Below are 18,699 nucleotides of genomic sequence, written 5' to 3'. Positions count from 1 at the left end.
TTTTTCTTGGAAGAACATTGCCAACTTTTACCTAAGGGAAGGTTCTTTTTTGTTTTTGTCTGCCAGCAGGCAGAGTGAGGTAGGATGACCAGTGTCACTGCTTGTCTAGGATGGCAGCAAGGAACACTCACACATTCACTGGGTCTTTATTGAGCTGCTCCTGAGTATAGGCCTTGCTGCTAGTCCTGCTGCAATAGGCCAGACAGATGGATAGAGTTTACCAAGTAAAAGGAAAGCAATAATAAGCTAATAGTGCAAATGTGGCATTGTATACGCTTGTTAATAGGGGTTAATTGACATAGGGGAAGGTTAAGAAGGTAAGAGGAATCCATTTTGAGGGCAAAGACCATAAAGACTGGAAGAACTAACAATTCTTTGTTATACAAAAGGTCAAATATGTACCTCCTTAATAATTTCACTTTCCCCCTTCGAGCCACATAAAAGAAGTATTCTCTTTCTACTTCAGACAGCTGTGCCCTGTGGGATAGTAGCTTTTATTTTCTTGAAAGCACTGGTTATGTAACTGAAGGTAAAGAAAGGGCGTTTGCTTAGGGTAAAGTATTCAGGTTTGGCGGTCACCCACTGGGGCTGGACTTCAACTTGCACGACCTCTTCTATGAGCCCTTGAAGTTCTGCACTCTTGTCTATAAAGAAAGTGATGGGAATACTGTCTTGGAGTGTGTGGTGGAGACTAATGAGATGACCTGTGGAAGGAACTAAGATAAAGTAGGTCTTCAGTAAACTGTAGTAGAGGTAATAAAAGAAGCATCTAGTATTTGTTAAACTCATCAGCTAATATTCCTTCAAAGGATTTGTTTTCTGGTTTTCCTCATAGGTATTACATTCAAATTGAAATTTTTGTTTCTTGTAGCTGTCTCCTGCCTTAAGAAACCGGTTTACGGAAATATGGTGCCCACAAAGCACAAATCGTGAAGATTTAATTCAGGTTATCAGCCATAATCTTCGTCCAGGACTGTCTCTGGGCAGAATAGATCATGAAGGTGAGAGCTTTCAGGTGGTAAGCATAATTCCCAAACTTAGGAAGCCAATGAAAATTAGAAGTCATGTCTTAGAAAATAGGAATAGGTCTAAGATTTCATTTAATTAAAATCAGAAATAATACCAAAATACTTTAAAAATCTACGTTAAAGTTTTATTTATTTATTTTAAAGATTCATTTTGGATAGAGTGCAAGTGCACTGGGGGTGGTGGCGGATGGAGAGGGAGAGAGAGAATCCTGAAGCAGACTGCCTGCTGAGTGCAGAGTCTGACACAGGGCTTGATCCTGTGACCGTGAGATCACGACCTGAGCCGAAATCAAGAGTCAAATGCTCAACTGATGAGCCACCCAGTGTCCCTGTCATCAACTAATTTATTAACTTTATTTAAAAATTTTCTGGGAACACCTGGGTGGCTCAGTTGTTAAGCGTCTGCCTTCGGCTCAGGTCATGATCCCAGCATTCTGGGATTGAGTCCACATTGGGCTCCTCACTTGGCGGGAAGCCTGCTTCTCCCTCTCCCACTCCCCCTGCTTGTGTTCCCTCTCTCACTGCCTCTGTCAAATGGGTGGCTCTCTCTCCTTCTCCCCCCCCCCCACTTGCTCTCTAAGAAAAATTTTCTTTTCATTATAAAAGTTTTTAAAAAAACATAAGGAAATAGAAGAATAGTATTAAAAAACTTCTGTATACCTAAAGCCTAAATTTAGCAATTTTTAAGAGATCTAGTAAGGGTCAAAGCATTTATTATATGGTTCTTTTATTGAGCCTAGATTGCTTTGATGTATACATGCATGTTTTTATTGAGGTATAATCAACATTCAACATCATATTAGTTTCAGGTGCATAACATGATTCAATATTTGTATCTGTTGTGAAATGATCACAGTAAGTCTACTTAACATTCATCATGATGTGCATATATTTATCTTTCACGTTGAAGGGCCAAATTTACAACCCAGTTCTGGTTTCAAGCCTTAATACGTAGTTTTTTTGGATCATTTTCTCTCCCTTTTTAAAAAATCTCTCTTTCTTAAAGCATGTATAAAAGAGTATTTGCTTATTTGAGTTCCAAACTCACTTGAAGGACTTGTAGAAATAAAGCTTGCTGGGCCTCATACCTAGAGTTTCTGATTCAGTCAGTCTGGGGTGGGGCTTGAGAATTTGCCTTTGCCTTTATAAGAAGTTCTTAGGTGATGCCAGTAACATTGGTTCAAGGCCCATACTCAGAACTTCTTACTTACCTTCGTTGTGTGCTGTTCGCAGTGCTGCATTTATTGTGAGAATTCCAGTTAAGGAAGGAGAAGACAAATTACTAAGCAGGCATGGTTTGTCTTTTCGTTCTGTGTGAGGGCCAAATTCCCCTTGGACGCAGCCTCTGTATTTCCTATGGGCTGCATGCTCTTCTTACAAGTTATTTGGATTGTAATAAGAATGGGAGAGAATGAAGCTGTAATTACACTGCCACGTTGGCCCCACCACCAGTGGGCTTCACGTTTAACGGAGTGAACAGTTTCTCTACAGGGCAGTTGGCACTGTGGCCCCTAGGCCTCAACTCTGAGCCTCACTGCTTGTCCTTAGGGAGCTTCTTTACTGTAAGCTTTGTAAAGCCTACATGGCAGCAGCTTCTTTGGGGAGGCATTAGAGATCCTAGGGAACAAGGAGAGGAAGGGAGAAGTGGCTTAATTTTTATCACCTGGAAATGGATCAGGTTAGCACAGTGTAAAAACGTTCTTAAAAACAGGAAACTAGATAAAGCTTTTATTTCCAGATTTTCTTTATAAAGCTATGTAAGATTTAATGACTATTATTTTAACTAATTATGAATTCTAAATTGAATTCTGATTCTATTCAGAATACTTAAGATATAATTACTACTTTGTCTTAATCAAGATATAAACACCACTGAGTTCTTTCTCTAGGAGCTTTTGTTCACAAATCTCTATAGTAGTTTTATCTATACATCCATAGTATGAATAAAACAGAAAAGATTCAGTGACATCAGTGGGGTTTTTTTGTGTTTTTTTGTTTCGTTTTTTGTTTTTTTTATGATGACCTCTGAAAGGCATGTGGGCTTTTTAAACTCTCCCACTCTTCTGACCAATACTTCTGAAGACATTGTGTTTTTGTTAAAATGACATATTGTTATTTCCTTGAGTTGTATTTTTAAAAGTAGAAATAAGGAAATTCATAGTTCTCATTGGTTATGGCCAGATTTTTCTCCAGCAGGATGGTCCCATTGGCAGTGCTACCAGCAATTTAGTAAATGTGCCTGCTTGGCATAGTCCTTCCAACATGGAGGGTTTTTTTGTTGTTGTTGTTTTTTCTTTTTATATAATGAAATCCATTCTTTTATTCTTGTTACTTTAATAGGTAGTCTAAAATTTCATTTCTTTTAATATTTCTCACAAAAAATACATGTATGAACCCATCCACCTTACCTGATGATTTTCTAATAGTTAAGGTTTAATTACCCTCTAACAATGGATAAAGTTGTCCATTAAGTCCTTGATTTATTTCAAATTTATTCCACTCTGAAATGTGGATCCAAGTATTCATGTTTAATATCTAGTTGCTAAAACAGCATTTAATTTCTTTCCTCATTGTGACTGGATTTTTTCCCCTTGAGTTATCATTTTACGTTCTTTTTAAAGATTTGTGGGTTTTTTTGTAATTAGTAGTTTTCTTCTAACTAGATAGTTTGTTTCTAAGTGGTTTGCAGCATAGCCTTGAAGGCTTTTGCTGCATGGTCCACTTTATATTATAGCAGTTCTGATTGCACCTCATTGTATTTTCTTTTTTAAAAAAACATTCTTTGGTATTCACACTTCTTAGATAAATGTTTACTGTTGACTTCAGGAGTTACATAAAGTGCTTTATTAAACTTAATTGACATTGCTTCTAATCTATATTAAGTATTTTGTTTCCAAATATTTTACAATATGAAATTGTGATAATTAGAATAATCCTCTAACTTAAATCATGAAACAAAATTTATGAATCCTCTAATTTGCTGAATTCTGATGGATTCATTGATTTAGTAAAACAAGAAGCCTAAACTAAACGCCACTGAAGCAGCGCCTGGGTGGCTCAGTGGGTTAAGCGTCTGCCTTCAGCTCAGGTCATGATCCCAGGGTCCTGGGATCGAGCCCCACATCGGGCTCCCTGCTCAGCGGGGAATCTGCTTCTGCCTCTCCCTCTGCCCCTCCCCTTGATCTCTCCCCCTCTCTCCCTCTCTTCCTCTCTCAAATAAATAAAATCTTTTAAAAAAAAATGCCACTGAAAATACAGCATCCCCATTCCAGTGAATCAGTTTAAAATACAATAAAATTTATAAATTTTCTAAAATCACTGTGTCTTCAGACACATGAACCAAACGAATACTCTCTGAGCAGTTTTCAGGATTGCTTTTTAGGCTGTAATTCTCAAGGTGTTATTTTCTTTTTTGGTAGGTGTGGAATGCTATTCATGAACCTCTTGGGAATGTAATAAAAACTATGGACTCCCTCTCCTTAGAAAAAGCATTTATGTACTTTCACAAAAATATGCATATAATCTTATGGAGCACAGACCTCTTTTAGGCCGTCTCTGGGCCCCACATTACGAAACCCTGTTTGGAGCGTTCGATACAACTACCTCTAAGCAACTGCCTTTGCCTCCTTGTGTCTTAGGGACTGACATAGCTGAGGTGATGCTGGATTTCATTGATTGGCTGACCCACCAGGAATTTGGCCGAAGGTGTGTTGTCAGTATCAGAGATATCCTGTCCTGGGTTAACTTCATGAACACAATGGGGGAGGAAGCTGCTTTGAAAAGGCCGGAGACCATCTCCACTGTGACATCATTTGTCCATGCTGCATGCCTGGTGTACATAGATGGAATAGGTTCAGGTATGTTGTCTGTTACATGGTGTGGGGACAAGAGGGTTAGGGTAGAGGGGAGTATGAAACGGAGCAAGTTCAGACCTCGGACTTCTGACCCAGATACTTTAAAAAAAATCACTTACTCTAACATTTCCAAGACCCAGAATGGATTTTTTTTTTCTTTCTACTCTTTTTGAGAGGTGGTTGATAGAAAAGATAGGTTGCAACTTCTCATTGCCTATAGGCCAGGGACTTGGATAACATGAAATGGTGATTACAAGTGAAAAGAAGACTGTTGGAAATGCCCTTCCTCCTGAAGTACTAGATAATTCTTAACATGAATTGGTCATTTATAGTTAGTGGCCTGAATCCTTTAGTTTGTTTGTTTTTAAGTTTACCATAATTTCATAAAATTCAGTGTTTAAGTTCTCTTTTTTCAGCAGTGAAGATTAGAGATATAAACCAATATGATCAGGAGTACTACATTAATTACTCCCGCCTCCAGGCTGATTCATCATGGAGTGCATGGGTGCTTTACTGAATAAGCTGCTGCTGTGTGAACTGTGGAGATAGGGGATCCAGACATTTGCTTTTTGGACTATTTACAGTAGCAGTTGCATTTTGGGTGTAACATTAGCGAGGGCCTCATTTCCCCTGGGAATTGCCCGAGAGCTCCTGATGAGTAGTTGGAAAAGTTTGGTGTCATGCTGTTGTTTGATGGACTGATCCTCTCTCTCTTTTAGGGGTAACTTCCTCAGGGTTTGGTACAGCCCTCTTGGCTCGCAAAGAATGTCTGAAATTCTTAATCAAGAAACTTTCCAAGATGGTGCGTCTTACAGAGTGTCAGAAAAACGAATTGAAGATTTATGACAGACTCAAGGCCAAAGAATTTACTGGAATAGATAACCTTTGGGGAATTCATCCATTTTTTATACCAAGGGGTAAGAATGATTTTGAATAATGAACATTCTCTTCTTGTAGATCATAGGTACTTTTATTGTGACTTTTCGTGTATCATACTCATGATTATTTTTAAACTAGTTATGTGAACTTGGCATAACCAACCATAATTTCATGAATAATTAAAAATACATAACTGACATATAAAAATAGGGGAAAGTATAGTCTTTAGTCTATGAATAAACTGTCTTGTAAAAATGCATTTATTTTCTATTTGGTGCTCAAAACAAGAGCTTTCCTATAGTGATAATTCAGTCCATAATGTATCAACTATAGTCCCTTATCACTGCTTACCAAAACAGTTTTGTGAACCCTTGTGGGCAGGAATTGCATCATTCATCTTTCTGTCCCTGACACCTGAGATGTAGTCTAGTTGTCATAGGCATTCAGAAAATGCTGTTGATTGAGTGAATGGATGAATGAGTGAATGATTAAATGGGAAACTCAGGTGGGTTTCAGTTCTAATCTTTGCTCTTTTTCTTACTAGGTTGCTTCTACCAAATATTTAAATGACGTGGATTAGATATCTTAGAAGGCATGAGTAATTTTTCAGTTTTTTGCTTCTCTAGCAGGGTCATCTGTTTCTTTCCCTCCCTCCCTCTCTACATTAATAATAGTTGAGTATCTGAAATGCTTAGAGGCACAGTGGCAGTTATTGGGGGTTCAGTGGTGAACAAAATCAGCCTAGGTTACTGGGCGAATGGAATATCACCCTTTTCTCTCTCCCCCTGCAATAGTACTCTTCATCCCTGATGGTGCACCCATGATGTAAGTTCCCTAAGTCATCATCATAGTATTCCGTACTCTCATGTAGGAGCTATATTTTAGTGCACTGGCGGGGGGGTGGTTCTTGCTTCTGCTTCCATAGATGAGGTAATAGATTTTATCCTAGCCTTTCAAACTGGTACACGGAAAGTTGCTTCCAGGAGACCTAGAGACACAAATGTTAAGCCCTATAAAACTATTATTAGTCTGCAGTTCAGCTAGATTATGGGTTAAAGATGCATCCTGAATTGTCTTGGAGGTCTAAAAACCTTGGATGAATTATTTATACGGAAACATGTCGCCTACATACCCAGCTTACACTTGACTTTTAGGAAGATACTTATTTGTAAAGGTAAATTGTACAAGTACATACAGTAATTCCAGGTGTAGGTTGTGAAAGGAAAAACGTGTGCTTGCAAGTGAGACCTATGTTAGTAAGTATATGTATGCATAGGTATAAGTGCGGGAGAGATCTGAGTAGTAGGCACAGTGAAGAATGTGCTGCTGGCTATTCCTTTAAAGGATTTTATGACTTAAAAGTGGGGAAATGTTGAAATAGGGCTGAGCATTTTCACTACAGATGGTACTTCACTGACTGAAATCTACTTGTTAAATTCTTAAAGCCTTGGCGTTGACATGTATATATGATTTGGCAGCTTATATGTGGCTTTTCTTTTCTCTACTTAAGGACCTGTCCTTCACAGGAATAATATTGCCGACTATGCACTCAGTGCAGGCACCACAGCTATGAATGCCCAGAGGCTCTTAAGAGCTACAAAACTGAACAAACCCATTCTCCTGGAGGGCTCTCCTGGTGTGGGCAAGACAAGTTTGGTGGGAGCATTAGCAAAGGCTTCAGGCAACATCCTTGTTCGAATCAACTTGTCAGAGCAGACGGTAAGCTTAGTCATCCTACAGCTGATGAGGATGAGTATAGGGAGTAATGTTTGTATCTGTTTATTGAGTTTCTTAGAAATAGTTAGGACATTTTCAAAATTGCAAATATTTCATGATGATAAAGACCACAGCAACATGACCTTCCAAACTAAGTCTCCTTTTGGATTAATAACTGATATCTATAATATTATTCTCTCTAGATGCTTTATTCTAATTGTCTTTTGAGAGATAACTGCCCAATTCCATATTTATTGTAATATAACCTTCTTTATTTTTGTTCTTTCTAAAAAGAAAAAACAAAACCAAAAAACAGTAGAAATAAAATGGCCTTTCAGCGCTCTTAGAAATTATGGGACAAGAAGTGACAAATGATACTCTCTAGGAATGGGCTCTGGAAGCAGAGTCTGAACATTGTTACTGGTCTTTGTTTTGTTTTTGTTTCGTGTAAAGCTCACATTAATTTCCAAGCATAGCCACAGTTGAGAACTACTGATCTAGAGCTCCAGCTCCAATCGATTGGTACTTGCAGTATTGTGATGACAGGGTCCTTGGGGGCATGTGTAGGCTCCTGGTAAAGAGTGCTAGGAGTGATTAGTTCTGCCTTGGGTATAAAAACGAAAAGTGGCATAAGGCCCAAGAATTTATTGTGTTAGATTTAGGGTCTTGGGATCTAGTTAATTTATGCAATGTTGGCTTTTCCTCCTTTCTGTCTCCTCTCAAAGGACATCACAGACTTGTTCGGAGCAGATCTGCCTGTTGAAGGTGGCAAGGGAGGAGAGTTTGCCTGGCGGGATGGCCCCTTGCTGGCGGCTCTGAAGGCAGGCCATTGGGTTGTGTTGGATGAGGTGAGAGGACTGTTCGTTGTGCCAAGCATGGGGTTACAATGGGAAGAGCAGTCATACTTTTCTTATTGCTAGGGCATATCTCAGTGGATGGTCATGCTATTTTGCTAGTAAAAACAAATTCTCTAATGAAGAAAAGTCCTCCATTGTTTGTTTTAAGAATAAGAAAAGTCACTTGTCGGAGAGTACATATAGAAACCCCTATATATACAAGCCACTAAATCCTACTTTTGTAAGCCAGCTTCTGGAGAAAAACTGTCTCTTCACTGGTTTATTCTATGGTCTCTGGTGGGCTGGTTTTGTATCTTGTATTTATTTCATGGGTGTTTTACAAACAGTGTCATCCACATGTTTTATAAGTGCATCAGAGAGACTGCAGTAAGTTATCTTAAGACATACAAAAAATGGGGAGAAAATGGTAAATGTTACATGTGCGTATTGGATAAGTTATTGACTGGAAGAACAGAGCCCCTCATGATACCTGGGATAAATGCTGAATCTTAGTGATTCAGCACTAAGGCAGCTGGAGATACTGAAAAGTGATGCACAAAAATAAAAAATTTAAGGCTATGGGCAAAGGCATGCGGTCACTTTGGGATGTGCCTTGTTAATCCTGGAAAAGGCTGGAAAGTAGTGGTGGAGCTTAAATGATTGCTGTGATCAGAATACTGGGATGGAACTTTTGAGACTAGCCCCACCGGGTCCCCAAGATTCAGACGCCTTTGGGTCTGAAGTTGGAGGGTGGGCTGTGGGCTTTCTTTTCGGTTGAGCTGCTTCCTACTTATATCATGGGGGAGATATTAAGGAGGAGGGTGGTGTATCCCACCCCCCTTATTTTTGAAAAAAGATTCCTGATAGTATTATATTCTTTAGCCAGAGGGGAAAATGCTCAGTTATAAAATTTAAGGCTTCAGGCCATACTCCTATTGGGTGGAAATGCATCCAGGTACCCAAGACAGACTTGACTGCAGTCACATTTAAGAGTAGCTTTTAGAGCTTTAGCTGTTTGGGAATATTCAATGGAATTTGTGCTTTGTAGTGTTTATGTAAACATGACACTTGAAATTCTGATATAGTCTGGTTTTTTTGGCTATTTGCATTTTATTGATTTTGCATTTTCCTAATTGAGTTTTTCTGTGTTACCTAAAAACTACCACACTTTGCATCCCTGAGCTGTAAACTTACCTTCTGAAGACCTCCATTCAGCTCTTTTCATTTTTGGCACAGAAACTCCATGTATTTGTTCTTGTCCACAAAAATGTTGGTGGAAGTTAGCTGTGTTGATCTACTTTATGTAGTTTTTTCATGACTTTGAAGCCCATTTGGAGATTTCATTCATTATTTGAGCTGGGAAAGATATTTAAAGTATGTAAAGAGCTGTCTTCATCTTTAAAGATCTCATAGTGCAAAAGCAAGATCTGTATACTGGCGAGTTTTTTTTGGTAAGCTGGGATGTACATGGTAGGTCCATATAAGTGAATACAATGGACACAGTTTAATTCTAGAGAAGATTTAAACTGCTTTTTAAAAAATTCAGTCTGAATATTTATTCAGTTGACTTAAGTTATTGATAGTTTATATACCACAGATATCACACACACACACACACATACACACACGAAATATTAGGATGAATATACTTGATTTAAGAGAGTATTACTGGGGTGCCTGGGTGGCTCAGTCAGTTGAGCATCTGACTCTTGGTTTCGGCTCAGGTCATGATCTTGGAGTTGTGGGATGGAGCCCCACGGCAGGCTCTGTGCTCAATGGGGGAGTCTACTGGAGATTCCCCCCCTTTTTCTCTCTCCCACCTTTTTTTCTCCCTCCCAAAAAAATAAATCTTAAAAAATGGAATGTTATCAATTACTTGAGCTTCTTCCTCCTGAAGATGACACTATTCTGTTTTTATGCATATTATTCTTTTTGTTATAGTTGTATAGCGTATGTAATAAATATATATACTTTCTTCAAATAGCTCAACTTGGCATCTCAGTCTGTATTGGAAGGACTCAACGCTTGTTTTGACCACAGAGGAGAAATCTACGTTCCTGAGTTAGGAATGAGTTTTCAAGTACAGCATGAAAAGACGAAGATTTTCGGGTGTCAAAATCCTTTTAGACAAGGAGGTGGGAGGAAAGGCTTGCCGAGGTCTTTCCTTAACAGATTCACTCAGGTAAGATTTGCTGTTGCCATGGGAACCAAAGGTGTAGTGTCGAAGGTGATAAGACTGCTGGCACATACGTATTAGGATGCTCACTATAAGAATGAGAGAGCATCAGTTTAACAATTTGTTTCTCAATTCCATGTCTCTATATGATGAATATCAGTGTGATTTCCATCATCACCTCCCTCCTGGTGTGAGTCCCTTTGTCTTCAGTCCTGGAGAACCCTGTGTGTTCAGTTGAGAGTAAGGTGACCACCTCTCCAGGAATTCCATTACCGTGCTCAGGATCAAGGCTGGTTTTTGACCATTCCAAGTGTCTAAGTGATCTATTAAAATACTGAAATTTTTTTATGATGAAAATAATGCATTTTAGTTAAAGTGAAAAGGAAAAGAAAACTACCAGGAAGAATAAAAAAATCCAATATTCTCCATATCAGAGTCCATCATTATAAACATCTGATGTCTTTCTTACTGTCTTTATTCTCATTTGCAGAGGTTAGAGTGTGTGTGTGTGTGCATGTGTATGTACACACATATGCTTACTTGTTTTAACATTTATTTGCCAAAGTTTGACTAGTCTACAGGTTTGAAAATAGCTCTAGTTGTTAGCTTTCTTTAATGTCCCTTTCCATAATTTGCTGAGTGTCTTTCCAGAATAATTTATTGTGAAGAATTTCAAACATACTCAAAAGTTGGAAAGTTGAGATTTTGAAGTAAATGCTCCTGTGCCTTACCATCTAAAATTCTGAGGCCATTATATACATAGGAAATTAAAAAATATATGCTTAAAAATATAAACAAATACACTTAAGTTGTATGTTATCTTTTTTCTTTCATTCACTAGAGTGGAGCTAACAACAACAAAACCTCTGTTGCCCTGTATTTCAAATATTTTATAGGATTCTGTGTCCTAAAAATGCAAGAAAAGAGATTTCTGTAACTGAATTTTTATATATATCTAAACTGACGTACTGTTACTTTGGTGTTAAATAACAATTTTACTTTATAAGTGGTTGTCCTTCCTGGTGTTCAGTAAAGAGAAGCAATAGCATTTCTTCATGTTCTTTTTGGATTCTGTAGGTCTTTGTGGATCCCCTTACAGTAATTGACATGGAATTCATTGCCAGTACTCTGTTTCCAGCCATTGACAAAAATATTGTTAAGAAGATGGTGGCTTTCAACAACCAAGTAAGTACCTACTTGTATTAATTGTTTTTTTATTTTCATGCTGTAATAGAACCATCACTTTTTCATCGTGGGACACTATCAAATTTACCAGTCTCTCTAAAATAAACCACATTGAATTGTACAAGTTTCTAGTGGAAGAAACTACTCATTTGAGGATTACAGTAATTCAGATCTATTGTGTGTATCAATGTTAATGCTTACAAAAGTATTCCTGGTTTAGATGTCTGGGTTGGGAGAAAGACACATTTGTATCAAACCTGCTAATTTCTGTTTCAGATTAGGTATGCATTTGTAGTACATTGACAGTATTTAATGCAGTGCACCTACCTATGGGATATGTTTCCCAATAATGGTGTTTTCTTTTTAGATTGATCATGAAGTGACTGTTGAGAAGAAATGGGGGCAAAAAGGAGGACCCTGGGAATTCAACCTTCGGGACCTTTTCCGCTGGTGTCAGTTGATGCTAGTTGACCAGTCCCCTGGGTGTTATGATCCTGGTCAGCATGTGTTTTTGGTCTATGGTGAGAGAATGAGAACCAAGGAAGACAAAGAAAAGGTGAGTTTCACACTTTTTCTTTGTGTTTCTTTCCATCTGAAAGTTGATTTCTTCCTAAAGGAGAGAAAGGGCATACTCACTAATTCATATTAAACTCAGTAAAGCTGCTTAGAATTTGGAAGTTAAGGAAAGATCTCTTTCCCTCGGCCTCTTCTTAACGGTGGCGGCGGCAGCAGTGGATTATGCAGACAGGGCCAAGATGAAGGCTCGAGACCTTCCCAGCAAGGGGGAGATGCTGTTTAGACAGCTGGAAGAGCTGAAGATGGAGCTGTCCCAGCTGTGTGTCACCAAAGTGACAAGTGACATTGCTTCCAAGCTCTCCAAGGTCCAAGTTGTTGGCAAATCCATCACCTGTGTTCTCACAGTCATCAACCAGACACAGAAGGAACCTCAAGAGATTCTATGAAGGCAAGAAGTACAATCCCCTGGATCTGTGGCCCAAGAAGACAACGTGCCATGTGCCACCAGCAGAACAAGCACAAGGAAAACCTGAAGGCCAAGAAGCAGCAGCGGAAGGAGCAGCTGTACCCCCTGTGAAGTGTGCGGTCAAAGCTTAAGCACTGGCATTAATAAAACACAGACTGGGGGGAACAAAGTTAAGGAAAGAGACTGAACATTTACCTACCTCAAGGTCTCAAAGTGGAGAGTAGTTTGCTTCAGAGTACACACTTTATTTATCTATCTGAATCCCCTTATTCTTGAAACAGTATTGCCCTCCAGTAATGAAGAACTAGGTCTTCATCCTCTTACAAGATGCAAAGGGGAGAAACAGGAGAAGACAGGTGATACTCAGTAGAGGGGGGGAGGGTGTTCTGTTTTTAAATAAACTTTGAGTTACAAAGTCTTTTCTCTACAAAGTATAAGTAGATACGTAAGAGAATATCCTGTATCTGAATGAAAGTAAAAATATCTCTTTGTAAATAGGAAATAACACTATAATTCCTAGCCTAATAATCTAATAATGTATTCATTTTGCTTTTTGGTATTTAAAGTCCAGCCTCACAGAATACTCACAGTAGCTGCAGACAGGAGGCACTGTCATGACCTCTTAACAATGAGGATTCAATGCCCATAGTCATGGAGTACCTATAATAAGTGGTAGAGCCAGCACTCCAGTCTAGAACTTTCCTTCCGTATCCCAATTGTAGCCAGATATTAACTCATTCATTATGTGCAAGTGCCTTTTGGTCATTATATTAGGACAAAGTATTCACCTAGGTTTTTTTAAATATAATTTTATTATATATAATTCATATGCCATCAGCTAGTATTTTATTTTCTTCGTCCACTTACTAATTATACTGTATTCATTGTGGCCAGACCCTGGCCAGTTATTGGGTTATTGATATTAGTCAGATGGAATGTCACTGTAAGGTACAGAAGGTTTCCATCACTTCTCTGTGTTGGTTATTGTAATTCACACACAGACACACGCAAAATGAGGAAAAATAGTAATGGGAGAAAGGCTTATCAAAGCTGGAAGAGTTTGAGTAAATTAAATCTGACTTTATAAAACTAAACCAACTACATTGTGAAAGTATTTGTAATTTTAGTTCTGGTGAACTGTCAGGGAAAGGAGAGGATAATCTACTTTGGAGTAGAGTGTAAGCTCATTGAACATCTGGACCCAAAAATGTGACAGGAGCACTTTTCTCCGGTGCTGCTTTTTGACTCCTAGTCGACGTTTGGTACTGATAATGATTTTATCTTTATCCTTTTTTTTCTGATGTTTCTCAAACTCTTACTGATTTTTTAGTTGAGGTATAATTGACATACGACATTAGTTTCAGGTGTACAGCACAATGATTCAGTATTTGTCTACATTGTGAAATGATCACCGCAGTAAGTATAATTAACACGCATCACCTTACATAGTTACAAAAGACTTTTTCTTTTGATGACAACTTCTTAAATCTGTTCTCTTAGCCATTTTCAAATATGCAATACAGTATTATTGACTGTAGTTACCAGGCCATACATTCTATTCCCTTACAATATTGTTAATTTTCTGACTTAAGTCCAGTGTACGATGATTAATATGAGTATTGCTGCTTTGTTAGAAACATGCAACTTGGTGTACATATTGTAGGTGGCTGGAATTTTTCCTGCTGCTCTGGGTTAAATTAGTGTATTTTACACACCCCTAGCTTTCCCCCCTCCCCCAACCCCTCTCAAAAAGAAATCCAGAAAAGAAGTAGGGCTAAAGGCAAATTTTCTAATTGTATTTCTGATAAGGAAGGGATAATTGAATGTAAATAATCAGATAAATAACATTGGTTGTCATTCTACATAAATAGAAACCTAAAATGGTGTTTTAGAGTGAAACTGGCTTGGATTTAAAATAACTTACTAACCATGAGTAAATCCTTATAACTCTCATGAATCCTGTTATCCATATCTATAAAGTGGAAATGATACCTATTTTGCAAGGCTGTAAGGATCAGAAATAATCTATTAAAACACCTCTACAGTGTTTGGCACATAATAGGTGCTCAAGAAATGGTCACTGTTCTTCATAATCTTCAGACTACTACTAACATTCTGCCTTTTTAGGTGGTATCTTGAATGATGAAAGCAGATTCATTTTTCATCTAGATTTGCAGTAATATCCGTGGCTTTAATTATGGTGCATTCTCAACTGGAATCTCAAATAGTTTAAGTTTAGGTGACTGTTCTTTGCTTGAGTTCCAGTTTGCTTTCATCCTGAAGATTTAAATAAATGTAATCTATAAGAGAAAGTTTATAAGAGAAAATTCAAAAGGGTAAAGAAATTGTGACTAGTGTTCGTTCACTCACAGTGTTGTGACTCCTGTTGCTGTGCATGTTTTCTGGAAGGTTTCGCTCAGAATGTGGTGGAGTGATTTATGTTTTAATTATATTACCTTCATTTAGGTCATTGCTGTATTCAAGGATGTGTTCAATTCAAGTTCCAACCCATACATGGGAACCAGACTATTTCACATCACTCCCTATGATGTTCAGGTGAGGCATGTAGAAATATCCTCTATTCTTGTACATTTTTCTTTGATTTCCTCTGCTCCCAGCCGCAGGCACACTTGTGAAATCTCACTGGCATGTCTTTTTCAGCTGGGCTACTCAGTCCTTTCCCGTGGCAGTTACATTCCTCTCCTGTCCCGCCGTCCCCTGTCACTCCTGCATCAGTCGTTACAGTCCCTGGAGTCTATTATGAAGTGTGTGCAGATGAGCTGGATGGTCATCCTTGTGGGGCCAGCTTCTGTGGGCAAGACCAGCCTGATCCAGCTCCTGGCCCACCTTACGGGTCATACATTAAAGATCATGGCAATGAACAGTGCAATGGACACTACAGAGCTTCTGGGTGGATTTGAGCAGGTAAATGGTCTGCCTTCACGTTTTCAGGCAAAGCGTATATAACGCCGTGGTTTGACTGATGGTCTTTTGTGTTGTGATTACAAGTAGTATTTTTTTTTTTTTAATTTAAAGGAGTATTCTTTTGACTCTGGCCAGTGGCTATGATGAGTTTGTGCTCTGGAAATTTCAGGTTGATCTTACACGGCCGTGGAGGCAGCTGCTTGAAAAGGTGGAGGGCACTGTAAGGGCACTGTTAAGAGACAGCCTCCTTATCAGTGCTGATGATGCGGAAGTATTGCTACGAGCCTGGAGTCACTTCCTTCTGACCTATAAGCCCAAGTGTCTTGGAGATGGTGGTAAAGGTATCACAATGGAGATTGTCAATAAGCTGGAAGCGGTATTATTGCTTATGCAGCGACTCAACAATAAAATCAACTCCTACTCCAAGACAGGTATGTGTGTTTGGATGTGTGTATCAGATATGTATGTAGCATTGTCCGTAGTGTGTCCATATGTAGGTAGTAATATATTTGTAAGGTGATACTTGTAATTTTTTATTAATGTAGTAGTTATTAACAAAACTTAAAAATCTTTGTATTAGAAAGTAAAATGAAGCTAATGTAAAATAATTCACAATTGATGATCCTAAACAAAGCAAAAAACAAAGAAATTGGTTAGTGAGCTTGTTGGTTTATATTGTGTGTAATAAGCTGTAACGGTAAACCATTTGCATGTAAGCTGGTTTTATTTTTTCTTGGCTTTTAAGAAAACTAGTTAAGTAATTTCTCAAGAAGTTAAGAATTCTACTTAATTTTTATTTTAAATTATTTATTTGGGAGAGAGAAAGTATTCTTGCAAGAGAACGCATGAGCAGGAATAGGGGAAGGGGAAGAGGGCGAGGGATAAGCACACTCCCTGCTGAGCAGGGAGCCCAATATAGGGCTTGATCCCAGGACCCTGAGATCGTGACCTGAGCCAAAGGCAGGCACTTAACCAACTGAGCCACCCAGGCTTCCCAAGAAATTAAACATTTTAAATGGGAGAATAGAAGTCCACGTTGATTGTTAGGATGTGCTTATTAATTTTGTATAGAAAGTGGAAGAAAGTCTTCAGTTAACATGCACACTTCTCTCATTTCGTGGCGCAGTTTTCTGGGTGATGGTGAGCATGCTCATAGGGAAGATTAAAGGCTCATAGGTTGTGTCAGCCTCTGTGGTTGTCATCTTTTATTTCCAAAGCCTGTTTGTAACTGGTTATAAAAGATTGATTCCTTAGAGATAACAAAATGAGACTCCTCTGTTCTAGCTCTCTAAACAATGTATCCATGGCTGTGGGTCAAGCAGTTTACTTTCTTAGGCAAGAGAATTATTTTATTGTTGATTTGATTTATCACTTCCCAGTGAAGCCCATTTAGTTTTGAAATCCTTTCCTCATTCACTCAAATTTGTTAGAGATATTTAATGGAGTTATACATTACTTTATATATATTTTTAAAAGATGGGTCTTGTAAAACTCATCATTGGGCTATGAATTCCAACTGGGTGGTAGGTCCTATATCAAATATTTACTTTGAAACCTCACAACACCACTGCATTACAAGGAAGGATTATTTCCGTTTTATGCCTCCAGACATGAATGCTCATAGAGGTTACATAACATGCTCAATATCGTACAGTTATGAAGTGGCTAAACTAGGTTTTGGATCTAATCCTCTGACCTTAAAGCCTTCAGTATAGTCCTTCTATATATCTTTTAGTTGAAATTTAAATATTTAGAGTAAGTTCTCACAGCTCATGCTAAATACTGTTTTTTACTGAGTAATTTCTTAGGGGTATTAATAGAGTGAGAAAAGGTGAGTCTGAAACACTTTTTCTATTTTATTTTTGGTTAAAAATTTTTTTATCTTTATTTATATCTTTTAACGTTACTATGAAGATGTATGACTATTAAATATATTTAGTTCTCATGTTCACAGTTTATCTTAAATGCTTGTGCTTTTTTATAATAGCTGTATTAATATCTTTGCTAATTTAATCATCTATGATTTCTGGGTCTGTTCTATTGACTTTTTCCTCCTGGTTATAAGTCATATTTTCTTTGTGTGTCTAGTAATTTTTTTTAAAGGTTTTATTTATTTATTTGACAGCCAGCGAGAGAGGGAACACAAGCAGGGGGAGTGGGAGAGGAAGAAACAGCCTCCCAGCGTAGGAGCCTGATGTGGGGCTCGATCCCAGGACTCTGGGATCACGCCCTGAGTCGAAGGCAGACGCTTAATGACTGAGCCACCCAGGCGCCCCTGTGTCTAGTAATTTTGATTGGAGGCTGGAAATTCTGAATTAAGTTGCTTAGTGCTGCATTTTTGTTGATCCTTGCACAACATAGGTTTGAACTGCAAAGGTCCACTTAACATTTGGATTTTTTCCAGTAAATATATGTACAGTACTGTAAATGTATTTTACTTTTAATTTTTAAAATTTTCTTCAGCTTACTTTATTATAAGAATACGGTATATAGTATATAGATGTAAACAATGTGTTAATTGACTGTTACTGGTAAGGTGGCTATTAGTAGTTAGGTTTTTGAGGAGTCAAAAGTTATGTGGATTTTTGACTGCATGGGAGGAGGGGTTAGCACCCTTATCCCCTTTGTTTTTCAAGGATCTAACTGCATTTCTTTGAAGACTTCTGGACTTTGTGGTAAGCAGTTAAGTTGCTTATGGATTAGTTTGATTGTGTATTTTTATTTGATCTATTTAGACTAAAAAAAACCAAAAAACAAAAAAATACAACCAAAGCAAACAGTTCACCCATTTCTCCCCCTCAACTCCCTCAATCTCCTATCTGTTCTCTGTATTTAGAAACTTGGTCTTTTGTTTAAGATCTTACATATAAGAGAGATCGTATGGTATTTATCTTGTCCTGACTTATTTCACTTAGCATAATGCTCTTGAGGTCCATTCATGTTGTCACAGATGGCAAGATTTCATTCTTTTCTATGGCTAAGTAATATTCTGTCATACACACACACATACACACACACCACAATTTCTTTATCCATTCATCTATGAATAGACAATTAGGTTGTTTCCATATCTTGGCTATTGTAAACAGTCCTGCAGTGAACATGGTGGTGCATATAT

At 38.1% G+C, this 18,699-nt stretch overlaps 1 protein-coding gene across 3 annotated transcripts in view; it reads left to right on the top strand.

The window, feature by feature from the left end:
* Nucleotides 1–18,699, top strand: part of MDN1 (midasin AAA ATPase 1) — a 164,572-nt gene that overhangs the window by 72,945 nt on the left and 72,928 nt on the right. For all 3 annotated transcript variants that reach the window (XM_034670821.1, XM_034670822.1, XM_034670823.1), the window contains 11 exons: nt 872–1,001; nt 4,667–4,885; nt 5,602–5,799; nt 7,272–7,480; nt 8,203–8,325; nt 10,298–10,495; nt 11,567–11,674; nt 12,042–12,230; nt 15,123–15,212; nt 15,318–15,581; nt 15,751–16,012. In XM_034670821.1, coding sequence (XP_034526712.1) covers nt 872–1,001; nt 4,667–4,885; nt 5,602–5,799; nt 7,272–7,480; nt 8,203–8,325; nt 10,298–10,495; nt 11,567–11,674; nt 12,042–12,230; nt 15,123–15,212; nt 15,318–15,581; nt 15,751–16,012 — 1,990 coding nt within the window. The remainder of the gene's footprint in view (nt 1–871; nt 1,002–4,666; nt 4,886–5,601; nt 5,800–7,271; nt 7,481–8,202; nt 8,326–10,297; nt 10,496–11,566; nt 11,675–12,041; nt 12,231–15,122; nt 15,213–15,317; nt 15,582–15,750; nt 16,013–18,699) is intronic.

The sequence above is a fragment of the Ailuropoda melanoleuca genome, chromosome 10, assembly GCF_002007445.2.
Source record: "Ailuropoda melanoleuca isolate Jingjing chromosome 10, ASM200744v2, whole genome shotgun sequence".
In the NCBI taxonomy this organism is placed as follows: Eukaryota; Metazoa; Chordata; class Mammalia; order Carnivora; family Ursidae; genus Ailuropoda; species Ailuropoda melanoleuca.
The sequence above is the reverse complement of the archived record's forward strand: the minus strand, read 5'-3'. Positions and strand labels throughout refer to the sequence as shown.